Below are 15,375 nucleotides of genomic sequence, written 5' to 3'. Positions count from 1 at the left end.
CCTACCCAACTGTCTTATTTTGAAAAGGTTTCCCATTACTGCTTTCTTTTTCTAAGCTTTTTCAACATTTTTCTTCTAACTTTGAAGCTTCCAATAGTCACAGAAAGCTTAGGTCACTGTGGACAAAGGACTCTTGGTTTGATGAATGAACTCCCCATTCCTAGCAACTGTGACAGAGAAGTGTCAAAAAGAATGTATTACAAAACTAGAAACGGTGATTCTCTCTCTTCCATAATTAGCTTTAGAAATAATATAAACTACTGCGATATAACAAATATTTTACAGTAGCTAACCTTTCCAGAGCACTTACTGTATACTGGGTATTACACTGAGGGCTTTATGTACATATTATTTAATTCTCCAAATGACCCTATGAGATAGGTATTACTACTGTCTTCATTTTACAAATGAGGACACTGACAAAAGTTATAAAGTTATTAAACAGAATGAAAACTCAAGTCCATCTGACTCCAGAGTTGGAATTTTTAACCCTGATGCTATTCTGTGAACTGATAATTGAGGATACAGAATGTACTCTCAAATGTACTTTAAATACTCAGAGTATTAACAGAAGAGGCTCCCATGTCACACACTACAGAGGTAATAGGTCAAGTTTGTAAACCTAAGAAATATTAACCAGGTAAGCAGAATGTTGAAGGGAAGCTGAATTTTCTTGGCTGGGTCTCTCCTGGTTTATGCTAAACTTCCACCATCAGAGGTCAGTGGCATACTGTACAAAAAAAGGCTGATTTCTCTGCTGAGATTTCTGTCTCTGATTTACTTTTATTGGACTGTTAAGTCAAAGAAAAGAAAAAACCTGCTACAGGCCAATTTTATTAACTTTAAGAAGGAAGGAACAAAAAGTAGGAAAAGCAAAGAACTCAATGACGTATAAACCAATGGGTTCTTGTTCTAACTCTTGGTATTGTTCACTAATCTGTGTGTGTGTGTGTGTGAACTTGAAGAATCCAGTCACATACCCACTACAAATTCCCCAATCAAAACAAGTATTAGGAATTTTAAAAGTAACTGAAGTAGCTTAGTGTGGTGGCAGCAGCAAGGGTAAATACTTCTGGAAATGTCAAATGGAGATGACACGCAATTCCAAGTGTAGCATCTGCCATCTGATTTGGGGTAAGTCGCTAAACTACTAAAATCTGATTTCAGGCCAGTTCCTAAACTACTGTAAGCGTGGGTCATCATCTGCAAAATAGCAACCAAACACACAGTATCCTGGCCTTCTGGTGTCAGACTTACACAAAATAGCATATGCAGAAACCGTAGCATGGTGCCTGACACAGAGTAGGGTTCAATAAATGCTGGTATTTTTCATCTCTCCAATAAAATCCTCAGGTGCGGGGCGGAGGGCTGCCGTGGCGTCGGGCCCCGGGCCGAGCCGGGGGTGGGGGCTCGGGGAGGCCGTGCGCCCGCGGCCGTGGGCGAGCGTCCGTGCGGCCTGGTCCGGGCCATGTCCGCGTGAGGACGCTACCCATTTTATTAAAAAAAAAAAAAAAAAATCCTCAGGTGCTATGGGGTCTTCCAACGTGAAAACAGAACGTGAAGATCATGAATTTTGTCTAATTGAAACATGTCCAAATTTTAATGGCGTGTTTCGGGGCTATACAGCCAGTACCGAGGAGCAGAATTATAGCTACTCCACATTCTGTTGTTTACCGAAGAACATGCATGTCTGGCAGGGGGCCAAGCAAGTTCAAAACACAACAGAACTTCAGTGAAGGCAGAACAGAAGGGCCTCAAAACCACAAGGCTTTATGAAATCCGGCCTCCTTCATGAGGAATATCCTCACTTCTAATTTGACTGGTTGGGATATGCCCCATCACCTACCACCCCCACCCCCGACCTCAGCAATAATCCCAATAGTGGCTGTTCTGTGGTCCTTCAAGGCATTTTTCAGTCACTGATGGGGTATCTGTATTCCACCTACCCTCAGAGGATGGATGAGTGAGTCTGATGATTACTTTTGCCACAAAGACCAGCAAGCAAACAACCAGCAAAAGGCAAACATCTTTTTGAGGATGACGTAACGAGCCATTTACAAAAGGAACTTTAAAATAGCTTCTACTCTCAGACTTACCCAATTAAGTCACATTTTCTCTGTAACTTAATGGCTCTGGGCTTTATTCTTACTTCATAAATCACAAGCACAGGCTTGGAAAAATGTTTCCAATTACACCAATCAATACATTTTTATTGACTGTTTACAACTGGCCTCCAGCCGCACCAAGTGCTCTAAGAGCCAAGTGCTTATGCGAGGCCTGAACCATCCACGCTCTGACACCACTCCAGGCTTCGTAAACAAGCTGGGTTCCTCCCCTTGTGGCAACTCACCGCCAGGAACTGGCATTCCAGGGCCCAGCAATCTGGCCCAAGCTTACCTTCCCAGTTACTAGGATCACTTCCCATTTTCCTTTACTCCTGTTGTTCCACCAGGTCGTGTGAGTGTCTGTGTATGTCTACATGTGCATTACTATTTCTTCTCCCAAAATCCCCTCTTTGCGCCCGCATTTGCTAAATAGCTAGCTATTCTCTATGACTCATGTCAAATCCCATCTCTTCCATGGAGTCTTGTTCTCCCACTCTCTTTGAAAGTGCCTTCTTCTTTGAATTGTCTATGGGTTGTGTTATCGCAGCACTAACAGAACACTCAGCTATCAGTACATATGTATCTAGTCTGTAAAGTCCTACAGGATCAAAATCATTACGTGTAGTATTCACTATGGTAACTTTTCTCATATCCGTTGAACATATAATACTGGTGGAAGACGTTTCACTGGAGGTGAGCCTTTAAGAATAAGAAAGATGAAGTAGGACACAGGACCAAGTTTGACATGGAGCCAGCCTAAGCAAGGGACAGAAATGAGAATGTTCGAGATTCCTCTAGGGAGCAGCAAAGATGTTACCTCTACCTACAGCTTAGACAGTGTGAACTCTAGTAGCGGTTCACTCAGCCCCTCAAACCAACCCCATTCTGTAGGCACTGCATAACCACTGAAGATCTCTGAACAAGACAGCTATTATCAGAACTCCGAGCCACTGGAAACAGTATGAAATGCACAAGAAAAATCCAGTCTGCAAATGAAGAATACCAGAAAGTCACCCATGGCAATAGTCTAGGGAGAAAGGCAATGAGAGCCCGAATTGGGGAACCAGCTTTGGAAGCACAAGAAATATGACCAAGGCAGGATCAAGACATTTAAACAAGAATTATGTGAAGGATTCCAGTCTGAGCAACTCTGTGGATGACAGCTTCATTCATACAGAGTGCAGTAAGTCAGAAAGAGAAAAACAAATATCATATATCAATACATATATATGGAATCTAGAAAAATGGTAGAGAAGAGCCTAGTTTTGGGAATAGAGATGCAGACAGAGAATGGACACGTGGGCACAGGGTGGCAGTGGGAGGGTGGGACGAGCTGGGAGAGTTGGCACTGGCATATATACGCCACCATATGTAAAATTTACCCTGGTGGCTCAGCTGGTAAAGAATCCGCCTGCAATGTGGGAGACCTGGGTTCGATTCCTGGAGAAGGGAATGGCTACACACTCCAGTTATTCTTGCCTGGAGAATTCAATAGATAGAGGAGTCTGGCAGGCTACAGTCCATGGGGTTGCAGAGTTGGACACGACTTTCAGTTTCACTTTCACGCATAAAATAGCTAGCTAGTGGGAAGCTGCTGTATAGCACAGGGAGCTCAGCTCCGTGCTCTGTGATGACCTAGTAGGCTGGGATGGGTCGAGGGGGAAGTCCAAGAGGGAGGGGAGATATATATATATATATATATATATATATATATATATATATATATATATATATATATATATACTTAGAGCTGATTCACTTAGTTGTATTGTAAAGCAGTTATACTCCAAAAAAAGAGAAAAGAATACATGCTCCAGTAAATCAACTCCCTGGGTTCAAATCCCAGCTCTACCATGTAAGAGTTGTGTGATTTTTAGACAAGTAGGTTTACCCTCATCTGTAAAGTGGAAAGAATGATTTCATTTAGTTATATGGTTGTAAGACTGAAATATGCTAATACATTTAAAGAGCTTGGAAAAACTAGTACATATAAACTCAATATATACCAGTACCATTCTCATTAAAAAAAGAGAGAGAGACAAAGTATTAGGGCAAAAGGTTAATTCCATTTGAAGGTGTTGAGTCTGAGGTCTTGTTAAGACAGTCAGGTGAAGACATCCAAAAGTGAAGTGGGAAGCAGAGCAGGAGCTCCGGGAAAACACTGCAGTGGAAGGCCCACTGCTCATCAGCAGGAAGCTGAGAGCTGGAGCCAGGGAAGCAGAGAAGGCTGCCTGAGCACACAGTGGGAGTGGTGAAACGAGGGCCAAGAACAGGTCGTTTGGTAACGCCTACAACTTGCTGGTGGCGAGAGCAAGATGGAACAGCCAGGAGACAGAAAAGACTAGGAAAGGGTGTAGGGGCCAGGAAGTCAAGTACAGAGCATGATTCTTAGAAAGTGGCGCTAGTGGTAAAGAATCCACCTGTCAATGCAGGAGACGCAAGAGAATCGGGTTTGATCCTTGGGTGGGGAAGATCCACTAGAGGAGGAAATGGCAACCCACTCTAGTATTCTTGCCTGGGAATTTCCATGAACTGAGGACTCTGGCAGGCTATATCCATAGGGTGGCAAAGAGTCATACATGACTGAGTGCATGTGTGTGCACACACACACACACAAACAAATCTAATCACTTACCTTGTGGAATAGATGAAGGTTAAAAGCATAAAGCTCAGTTGAATAGAACATACTGAAAAAAAAAAAGATTATAAATCTAAATTAGCACTGCAAAAACAGTATTTGCAGCCTACTTATTGGTATGCTTAGTTTTATCTGAAAGTTATGGGAACTCAAGTACAAAAACAAATAAATAAGCCAAACAAACACACATTGCTAAACTGACAGAATCATTTAAACTAGTAGGACTTGATCTGTTCTTAATGAAAGATACTCCCAGAGATAAGCTATGATATTTGCTACTCAAGGTAGATCTAAGACCTTCTTTGATTTAAAATTTGGTTATTTAATTTGTTCAGTTTAGGAAAAACTGGTTTGTCCAATGAATATTAGCAAAGAGCACAAATGCAGTAGCATGTAACATATATTTTGGAATAACTCATGTTGATTTTAATAACAAAAGATTCTTTGATATTACAATTACCAAAAGTTGTCTTTGGTATTACAGGGTATGGAACAAAAGCTTAGTTTTTGAGCCTAGCAGTTATTTGCATTGTATAGTCTGCTGCTTCTTAAAATGAAATGATATTACTTTGGGTTTATTTTATTAATAATAGAAAAAAGTGACCTAAATAGTCACATTTTAACCAATGCAGCCAATTACTATACTCAGAAAACAACAGTACCATATATTATAAATCCCAGTTTTAATTCACAATAAAGGGTAAAATGAACTTCAAGTTAAAATTTTTTAAATGGGCAAGAAAGGGGTCACTTTAACATTTGAATTTGATAGCTGTCTCGGCTTCTTTCATCAACTATTATGAATCAGACATAAATAAACAAAGGAGATTAAGTCATAAGTGGATGCTGATGTCTTTTTAAAGAAGAGATACACACGGTCACTACATATAATATGAAACGAAATATTCTTTTCTAATCAAATGAACATTGGCGATGAATTTAGGGACCCCAAATAGTTATGCTTTGCTAGTGGGGAGGCTGAGGAGAGAGCCAGGACAGCCCGCCCTCCGACTTACTTATGAACAGTACAAGGAGGAGACTGAATTTATCCAGGTCGATACTTGGGTTCGAGAACGTGTCGCAGAAGGTTGTGTAGATGATCATGAGGAGCACGCTGCTGCTGACAGCACCAAAAGGAGGCTGCTTTCTCTCCAGCCAGTCCTTGATGTATCTTCGGACAATCTGAAACACAGAGACCAACAGGTCGCCTTTTTTCAGAGGGAGTCGGGTTGGGCATCGCAAAGTGATTCTGACAGCGAAAGATGGGAAGGAAAGAGAACAATTTGGATGAGGGCCACAGTGGATTTCAAAGCTTCCCTGCCACCCTGTTCTTCTTCTGGGGAATTTCACATTTGTAGTGCAGCTTCCACTAGTGTCCATAATGACAGTATATTTTCAACTGCATTCAAATCCATCCTTAATCATGCCAAATGCTCTTTGCTGGCTGTCAGTGAGACATGCCCAGTAAGCCTCCCCAAAGTTTATCTCCTCTGCTGATCCTAATGGATGTGTGTAATTATCACAGTCCCCTTTGCCTCAACAGACAACGCCAAGTGTAACTTTGGGAATCTTAAAAATCTGACATCTTCAAGAATTTCAAGACGGTAGATAATCGAAAGTGATCCATGGAACATATTAATATTTAAAATGCCAGCAATGCACCAGAAGTTTTTAATTAAATTATAACTCATGCTTGAAAAGCAAAAGTGCATGTGTTGTGGGAGTTTAAATAATTCAGATGCTGAATATCTAGAGTTTTTGTGAATCCAAAGACAAATGCCATTTGCATGCTTTTAGAATTCTAGAATTAACACTTAAAAATGAATAAACCTGTCCTAACTTTCCTACAAAAAGGTGAGTGAAACATGAAGTTATATGGCAATCCCCTCATATTTTAAAATCAAATCAGATATTTCAACTCAGGACAGCCTGAACACTGGTGATAACTTTAAGTTTGGATCTAAAAGTGAGCCACTCTATTTAAAACCTTTGGCTTTTGAAAGAAGCTGAACAAACCCGATAATGAGGACTAGAGTTGAGACACATTAAGTTCTGAGTCACTCATTATCCTGCATAATTGAACATGAGATTTCACAACAGGCTGAATTACCATGATCCATTAGCAATAATGAGGTCAGGGAACTTCTCCTGACAAGGCTGATGGGGTTCTGTCATCTTCCACTCTGTCACTAAAAAGGCTTAATTCACAATGAGGCATGCCTTCACAGATCCTCAAGAACAAATAAACGACTCTCCAGAGAACCTGCGGGCCTACGGACGGCTATTGGATCAATTTCCTCCCACCTCAAGGACTCAGTAGGTGAAAGAAGTGTTGAAGAAGGTGTTCTGGCAGAAAGCTGACCCGTTGGTAAGAGAAGCAGGGGCAGCACCTTGAAGGGTGGGTGGGACGGGAGGAGAAAGAGGGCTTTATATAGAAATGTCTGTGTTTGTGAAAGTCACTCAGTTGTGTCTGACTCTTTGCGAACCCATGGACTATACAGTCCATGGAATTCTCCAGGCCAGAATACTGGAGTAGGTAGCCTTTCCCTTCTCCAGGGGATCTTCCCAACCCAGGGATCGAACCCAGCTCTCCCACATTGCAGGTGGATTCTTTACCATCTGAGCCACAATAGTGTTAAATATTTTTAAAAAGTACAACTTGGAATTAAAGTTATAGCTGCATTTATTAAAAAATTGTGTTTTGTTTCGTAAAAGCAATTGCAAACCATAAATAACCATAGTAATTTATCTAGTGTTCATTTCTTTCTTTACAATGAAACTATAGTGAGGTATAGAGAAACAGTTCTATTATACAGCATTACAGACTGATGTATCAGAACACACATTTTGGTGCCTGAGGGACTCAGAAAAGCTATGATCAACTTCGATAGCACATTAAAAAGCAGAGACATTACTTTGCCAACAAAGGTCCATCTAGTCAAAGCTATGGTTTTTCCAGTAGTTATGTATGGATGTGAGAGTTGGACTATAAAGAAAGCTGAGCACTGAAGAATTGATGCTTTTGAACTGTGGTGTTGGAGAAGACTTGAGAGTCCCATGGACTCTAAGGAGATCAAACCAGTCCATCCTCAAGGAAATCAGTCCTGAATATTCACTTGAAGGACTGATGCTGAAGCTGAAATTCCAATACTGTGGTCACCTGATGCAAAGAACTGACTCACTGGAAAAGACCCTGATGCTGGGCAAGATTGAGGGCAGGAGGAGAAGGGGCTGACAGAGGATGAGATGGTTGGATGGCATCATTGACTCAATGGACATGAGTTTGAGAAAGCTCTGGGAGTTGGTGATGGACAGGGAGGCCTGGTGTGGTGCAGTCCACGGGGTCGCAAAGAGTCAGACACAACTGAGCAACTGAACTGAACTGAACTGAACTGTGGGACTCAGACGGCCCCATGTTCAGATATATCGCCATGGGGCATGTGTGCCCAGTTGTGTCTGACTCTTTGAGACCCCATGGACAATAATCCACCAGCCTCCCCTATCCATGGGATTTCTCAGGCAAGAATACTGGAGTGGATTGCCATTTCCTTCTCCAGGCACCATGGGGGTAGCTGCTTAATGGAAGGTCACAGACGTTTCACTTAAAAGGTCATTCTATAACTTATTGTTCCTACTAGCATTAATGCTGATAACTGCTCTAATCAATGCAACTCAACATCTTTAGGAAATAAAACATGGAAATTACACGGAGTTATTGAAATTAATAGTCTCCACTTTTGTTTTAATATATAATGGTTAAAAACACAGAAGTCCTCTCTCTGCAACAGATTATAGAATGTAGGATCCCAATTCCGAAAGTAAAAGCGTCTTCCCCCACCACCTCTGACAAAATAAACAAATAAATATGAATGAGATGTAACTCACCAATTTAAAAACCAAGACAAACCTGTAATCGTCAATCAACTTTTTAAGTTTTAATCTGACTTTAGTCAACCAAATTAGTACCTCTTTCTTCATTACAAAGTACTCAGAGTCTCATAGTATATTACGATTCTTCTAATATGGCAAGAAACGGGGACGCCAAATTCTGCATCCTCCTCGCTAACACGCCTTTCCTCTCAACTCTTCATGTTGGACCCTGAATCTCAAAATAGAAAACCACTAGAAGGTTGGAAACTGTACAGACTCACAAGTGAAACGATAACCCTAGTGGAAAATAGATTGTTCTTTACTGTTTTCAGTGTTACAGAGATATTTGTCTGTGTTTCTATTCCTTGCCAGCCTCCATAGGGCGTTTTCATCTTCTAAAATTAAAATCACAAAACACCTTCTTTTGCACTGTGTAGCTGGAAAAGTGTTAAAATATTTCACAAACTACTGGGTGAAGTCGTGTTGATATGCCTCAAATACGGGCTTCGGATATAAACTCCAGGAAACCCAACTTCTCTTACACTTTTGACACAAACATTCTCCACTTGTCAAGAATTCATGTCATTTTAAAATTCTCCAAACCTGTTTGCCTTACACCAGTGTTTAATAACCTTATAGGAAACAAGGCTTTGCTAGAGATAGATGAATGCAACCTGATATAAACCATTCAGAATTCTCTTTTGGGGGGAAAAAAGTCAAAATGAAGTGGAAAAACGCATTCTGGTGAGGTGGCTTGTGGTAACTTTCTTCGGAATCTATACTAATTCATTTTCCCTCATAGCTCACAGAGATGCATTCGCTCAAAATTAAATGATAAATCCTCACTGACTTGCTTGCTTTTCACTATGGAGATAGAAGGGGAAAAAAACTCTTCCATCAGAAGCCTTTTGCTTTTATTGTCTCACCCTCTGCATTTTGATTTTCTTTACTTTAAATTAAGCACCAGGAAAGGTTAAAACGAAACTTAAATTTTTGAATCCTTGTATTTCTAATAAGCTGAACTGCATGCCAATTACTGCATGATCTCCAAGGTGAACCCCTGGAAAAATAACAGTCTTGGGTGAAGAAGGTTGATATGCAGAGGTAAGTGAGAAGTATAATAGCCATCATTTTGTTTTCTTCATTTTTTTTCCAGGGCATTTTCTTGTGTTTTTCTTTCTATTCTGTCTTTACACTTATAAATTGATTTTTGAGTGGGGATGGATGATGGCTGATTTTTCAGGTTAAGTTTGATTTTAAAATTCATTTTTTTTCCAGGTAGTTTTAGATTGTTTCTTCAATTTTTTAGAAGTTTTTTTTGTGTGTCTTTTATTTAAAAATTTTTTTAAGAGTTCATACAATTAAAAAAAATAATTTATTTATTTTAAATGGAGGCTAATTACTTTACAATACTGTAGTGGTTGAGGTTGCTTTCCACTTAGTTACTACAAAATATTGACTCTATTTCCCATGTTGTACAGGACATCCTTGAGCCCGTCTTATACCCAATAGTTTGTGCGGTCCACTCCTCAATCTCTGTACTGCTCCGTCCCCCTCCCCACTGTAACCTCTTATTTGTTCTCTATATCCTGAGTCTGCCTTTTTTTTTTTTAATCTTCAATTTTTAATCCTCTATTCCACTGAATATATATATTTTCAGAAAGTGATTTGTTTCTTCATTAATGTTCTTTTGAAATGTACAGTCAGGGATGTGACATCAAATCCAATTATGTAACATTTATTAAATATTGAGTAGATTCAAACTAATATTACACTTTCTTTAAACAAAAGTGGAAACAGTAATAATAAATGGATTATTTATTTTAAATAGAAGCACCCATCTATTTAAAAGAAGCACCGATCATCGACTTTACTCTCTGAAATTCTTTCCCTCTGCTAACATTTACTTCCATTCTCAGGAACAAGGTTATGCAGATTCTATCCTGCTCGGGTTACAGCTGAAAACAAAGGCACCTGAGAGCCCAAACGGCTTGCATCAAATGCTAAAAAGCTAGTCACATGGATTATTAGAACTCTCACCTCTCTCTCTTGAGTGAACAATAGTGCAGGGTTTCAAGGTATAGACTTTGGAGCTTCTTACTTTGTGATCTTGGGCAAATTCCTTAACTTCCCTGTGCTGCATCTCTAAAATGAATAGGCTAGTAATTGTAGCGAGGACTAAGTGATTAAATAAATATAAAATGCTTTAGAACTAGGGACTGTACATGGTAAATAAGTTCGATGCACGACACTGGATGCTTGGGGCTAGAGCACTGGGACAACCCAGAGGGATGGTATGGGGAGGGAGGAGGGAGGAGGGTTCAGGATGGGGAACACATGTATACCGGTGGCGGATTCATTTTGATATTTGGCAAAACTAATACAATTATGTAAAGTTTAAAAATAAAATAAAATTAAAAAAAAAAACAACACACTTTTATAGACCAAGGTTAAAAAAAAAGAAAATAATATTAAAAAAAAAGAACTATTCTTATTCCCAAGTCCCAGTTTGCTGATGTTCCTATCACAACACTCTTCACCTATATATCCCATTGCATGATATATTAATAAAAGACACTCTTCTCCCAGAGCAATTCAAGTGAAGCAATGAAAACCTAGTATAATTTATAAGTGCAAAATTTTACTAGCGTTAATGACATTAACTGCAGCTTCAGCTGGAGATTATTTAATATGAAAAGTCAATCTCAAACTAAGAAACAAAGCATGAATGAGGGACTAGAAAATGCATAAGTGATAAATAATATGCTTTTTTACTATTAACTTATTGAAGTGGGGTTTAGTGTGCTGTTTTAAAATAATATTTTTCAAAGGTAGTGGAAATTCTATTTCATTAGCATTGATTCATAAATCTCTCAAATCTAATGCATAAAATAAGTATTTGTCACAGGCACTTAGATATATTGAAGGCTTTATCAGAAAAGAAGAAACATTACAATAACACACTTAATTTCTTTCTAGAACTGATGGAAGCAAGCAATCTCCCAACCATCTATGGAAAGACTAATCTTATCTCACACACTCATGGCATCTCTGAGCTGGAAGATATTAAACTCTTCGCTCTACAAATGAGGTAAGTGAGACCTAGAAAGCATGTGTATAGCCAGGCAATGGCAAAGACTGAATTAGACCACACGCGTCAGCGTGTCAGACTGTGCATTGGTGTGTCACACGTCAGACCGCCTGTGACTAATGTGTCAGTCATTCAATAATGATTTCAGTCCAAAAGAAGTATTGTCTGGAGCAAACACGTACACTCAAAAAGCAAACAAAGTCCACTCTAAGAAATGTAAATAAAAAACAGAATGATAAAAGTTTTATCATCATTAAAAGATTAAGGAAAATATTTTCAACTCACCCTTCCTAGTCTTTTGCTTCTCTCTCTAGTTCCCAACATTTATTTAACAGGTAATAATAAAATCTCATTTAAAATGCATATAGAAATCTATGGAAATGTTTACTTTAATATATGGCAACTCTGGTTATAATTGAGAAATGAGGCTGCATTGCCAGGAACCAGTTCCTCTGAAGTAGGATGCTGAGCACTTCTGACGAGGCCCTCAAAGACCATATCTCGAAGGTTAGGTTGGTCAGTGAGCAAATGAACAGAGATTAAACAGCAAGCAAGATCCCTGGTCTCATGGAGCTCATGTTTGAGGAAATAAATAAAGCAAAAATGACAAATAAACAAGAAGCAGATAATGATCCATACCAAGCAGAGGTTCAAACTGGATAACACGCTAGGGACTGAATGGGTTAGCCTGTGGAGGAAGGGCCTTTCTGAGGAGGTGACAGGTAGGAAGGTGTCCCAAACAGAGGGACAGGCAGGACAGAGGCTGACAGGTTTCAGAAACGGAAGTAAAGTCAGTGAGACCCAAGGGTAATGGCAAGTGGGAGAGTGTCAGGGGAAGTAAAAGGGATTTGAAAGTAGAGGACAGGCTAAAATGATCTCATAAGGAAGCCGAGTAGGATGTCTGGAAAGTGCTGAATGACATTTTAAACGTGGGGTCATGAATTTAAAACAAGATGGGAACCAATGATATATTTCTCTCTAGCAAAGCTGGCTGTTGTTCAGTTGCTCAGTCATGTCCGACTCTTTGTGACCCCATGGACTGCAGCACGCCAGGCTTCCCTGTCCTTCATTATCTCCTGGATTTGCTCAAACGCATGTCCACTGAGTCGGTGATGCCTGGGAAATCCCAGAGGAGCCTAGTGGGCTACAGCCCATGGAATGCAAAAGAGTCCCAAAGAGTTGGACAGGACTGAGTGAAGCCAGAGATCTTGGGAAAATGGCTGGCGGGGCTACTGAGAGGATAAATTCAAAGTTTTCTTCAGCCAAAGTTTTAATACAGTGTACATCCGATTCCTGAAAGGAAGTCAAAGTGAAAGTCACTCAGTTGTGTCCAACTCTTTGCAAGCCCACAGTCCACAGAATTCTCCAGGCCAGAATACTGGAGTGGGTAGCCTTTCCTTTCTCCAGCAGATCTTCCCAACCCAGGGATTGAACCCAGCCCTTCTGCACTGCAGGCGGATTCTTCACCAGCTGAGTGTGCTACTAAATACACTTATGCTAGAGCCTCTGCTTCTGGGAAGCTCACGGGTGCTACCTTATTGTCGCTCCTAATACATATGATGAGTCAAGTACGATGGGAGAACCGGAATTTAATCTAGGGCCGGGGTGTCAGAGTGCTTCAGAGGACACCTCTGTCCTGAGTCTTTAGGGGTGAGCAGGAGTTTTCTGCCAGAAAGGAAGGAAACAAGGAGGTAAAGGCATGGAGCAGAGAAGGGGCACACCGCGGGGCAGAAGAGAAGCTGTGAGGCAGATGGTGAAGGCAGATGTGAAGGACACTGACAAGAAGGCTGGGGTCAGACGGGAGGGCTTCGTGGGCCACGCGAGGAGCAGGTGACAGGGAGCTGCACGGGCAGTTTCTGGGGAGAGGAATAACAGAACATGGCTTGTTTTTAGGACTACCCTGGAGACAGTGAAGACACTGGCTGGAGATTGGAAGAGAGTCCCAGCACAGAGAGCAGTCTGACTGACAGAACCAGCTCAGCTGAGGTCCTCTTCGGGAACTGCTGCTAAGACAGCAGACTCAGGCCAGGGTAGACCTCTCCCGGGCGAGGCGGTGGGTGGGAGTGGGAGGCAGCATGTGACGACTGCTCTTTGCGAGAGGAGAAAAACCGGGCACTCATGTCTCGGGGAGGACCTCTCTGAGGGGTGGGTCTGGCCTGAGATCCCCCTGGGGCAGCACCACAGACAACCCCTCCCTCATCCCACTTGTCTCAGGCTCCCTGCTGTTGATCCCAAGGTTCCCTCCCATTCAACTTCCTGCATGGAAACCTCGGTCTCAGACTTGATTTCCCGGAGAACCTAAGACAGCAGGTCAAGACTACATGTCTATACATGCACCGTTTTTAAATAGCTAGTGCCTCAAAGAATTACTTCCTGTTTCGTATCTACAGGGAATTTGAAAATGATGATGAAACTACAGAACACTTACCTGTATCAGGCTGCATGAGGGAAAGAACTTAAGATGCATCATATTTCATGTGACCCTCACAATAACCCTTTAAGATAGGTACCATTATTACACAATTTGATAAATTATGAACCTGGAGCTAAGGAGATTAAATGACTTGCCCAAGGTCACACAGCAAAGAAAAGGCAGGGCTAAGAACCAGAGTCTAGTTGCTCTTAACCCAAGGTCTGGGCTCTTCACCATTCTAATGTATTATTTTGCTAAGACTCACTAGCTTTAGCAGTACATTAAATTCTGTATGCTGTTACCGTGGCTACCTAGGATTAAAACAACAACCTTGTTTTTAAATTTGTATGCTCATAATTGAATTATATACTCATTATCAACCTGTTATAAGAAGTTAGGAATTTCTTCTATGAGTCTAATTCAGTAAGAATAATAAAGGAAACTACATTTTCTAAGATCGAATTTAAAGAGCTAATAGAATTAAATGTGTGTTTTATCAATTACAGCATCACAAGCATGATTACTGCTATCAGAGAAGGCTAAGAAGGTGGTCAAATGCAGGTGCCTGTTCCTCAAATGGTCCTAAATGCTGACACCTTATTGGAAATCAAGGTAATGATTTACTAGATGTTTTCAAGCTAGCAACATAGCTACAATAAGGGATGATAAATTAAAAAATCAAGACTGTATGCAGGTGTCCCTATATATATCTATCTGCAAAGCAGACTGATGTTCATTAAAAAAATAAAAAGATAGGACTATCGTGATTGAGGAAACTTGTGTTTCACAGTCTTAGATTTTTATTTAACCATCTCTTCCCCTGACTAGCTTTTCTCTCAACTGTCCTGACACTACATAAGAATTCACAATTTGATCTATAAAGAAAAAGCTGAGAGAACTGGAGACCTTACCTGTCCAATAACGAGGGGAACCACAACAGTCATAAAAAGCTGAGAAAAAATAGACGTAAAAGGCACAGAAGACGATGAGCCAAGCTGCAAAACAAGAATATAAGAGGAGCTAGAATTACTTTCAATCAGTTATCAAGAATGCTGTTTATTAGTGTAATAAATGAATTCTCTCACATGTACCAAAAACTTGGTAGCTATAGACAAAAAGCAAGTGAAGTTACTTTTATTTTCGAAATTTAGCACAAGATAAACTGAGTAGCTTAATATATAATTTTGTATTGTGAGACTAAGATTGAAGAAAAATAACTACTGTTTTGCAATTAATGTATATGGTTTATTACATGTCC

The 15,375-nt window shown here is 40.4% G+C and overlaps 1 protein-coding gene and 1 long non-coding RNA gene across 8 annotated transcripts in view; one reads left to right on the top strand and one right to left on the bottom strand.

Annotated features, from left to right (window-relative positions):
* Positions 1-15,375, bottom strand: part of SLC10A7 (solute carrier family 10 member 7) — a 323,368-nt gene that overhangs the window by 39,753 nt on the left and 268,240 nt on the right. For 2 of the 7 annotated variants that reach the window (XM_070769029.1, XM_070769028.1), the window contains 3 exons: positions 15,029-15,112; positions 5,760-5,925; positions 4,741-4,792 (listed from right to left, as the gene is read on the bottom strand). In XM_070769029.1, coding sequence (XP_070625130.1) covers positions 4,741-4,792; positions 5,760-5,925; positions 15,029-15,112 — 302 coding nt within the window. Of the gene's footprint in view, positions 1-4,740; positions 4,793-5,759; positions 5,926-15,028; positions 15,113-15,375 lie in introns of those variants that run through there. The other 5 variants (XM_070769031.1, XM_070769030.1, XR_011561088.1 and 2 more) reach the window with 4 other exon arrangements.
* The window catches only part of LOC139176686 (uncharacterized), a 69,084-nt gene that overhangs the window by 53,277 nt on the left and 432 nt on the right, over positions 1-15,375 (top strand). The window contains exons 2-4 of the long non-coding RNA XR_011561089.1: positions 11,593-11,704; positions 13,598-13,734; positions 14,624-14,729. This is a non-coding gene — a long non-coding RNA (uncharacterized lncRNA). The remainder of the gene's footprint in view (positions 1-11,592; positions 11,705-13,597; positions 13,735-14,623; positions 14,730-15,375) is intronic.

The sequence above is a fragment of the Bos indicus genome, chromosome 17 (genome assembly GCF_029378745.1).
Source record: "Bos indicus isolate NIAB-ARS_2022 breed Sahiwal x Tharparkar chromosome 17, NIAB-ARS_B.indTharparkar_mat_pri_1.0, whole genome shotgun sequence".
Lineage (NCBI taxonomy): Eukaryota > Metazoa > Chordata > Mammalia > Artiodactyla > Bovidae > Bos > Bos indicus.
This window is presented reverse-complemented; position numbering and strand designations above follow the sequence as displayed.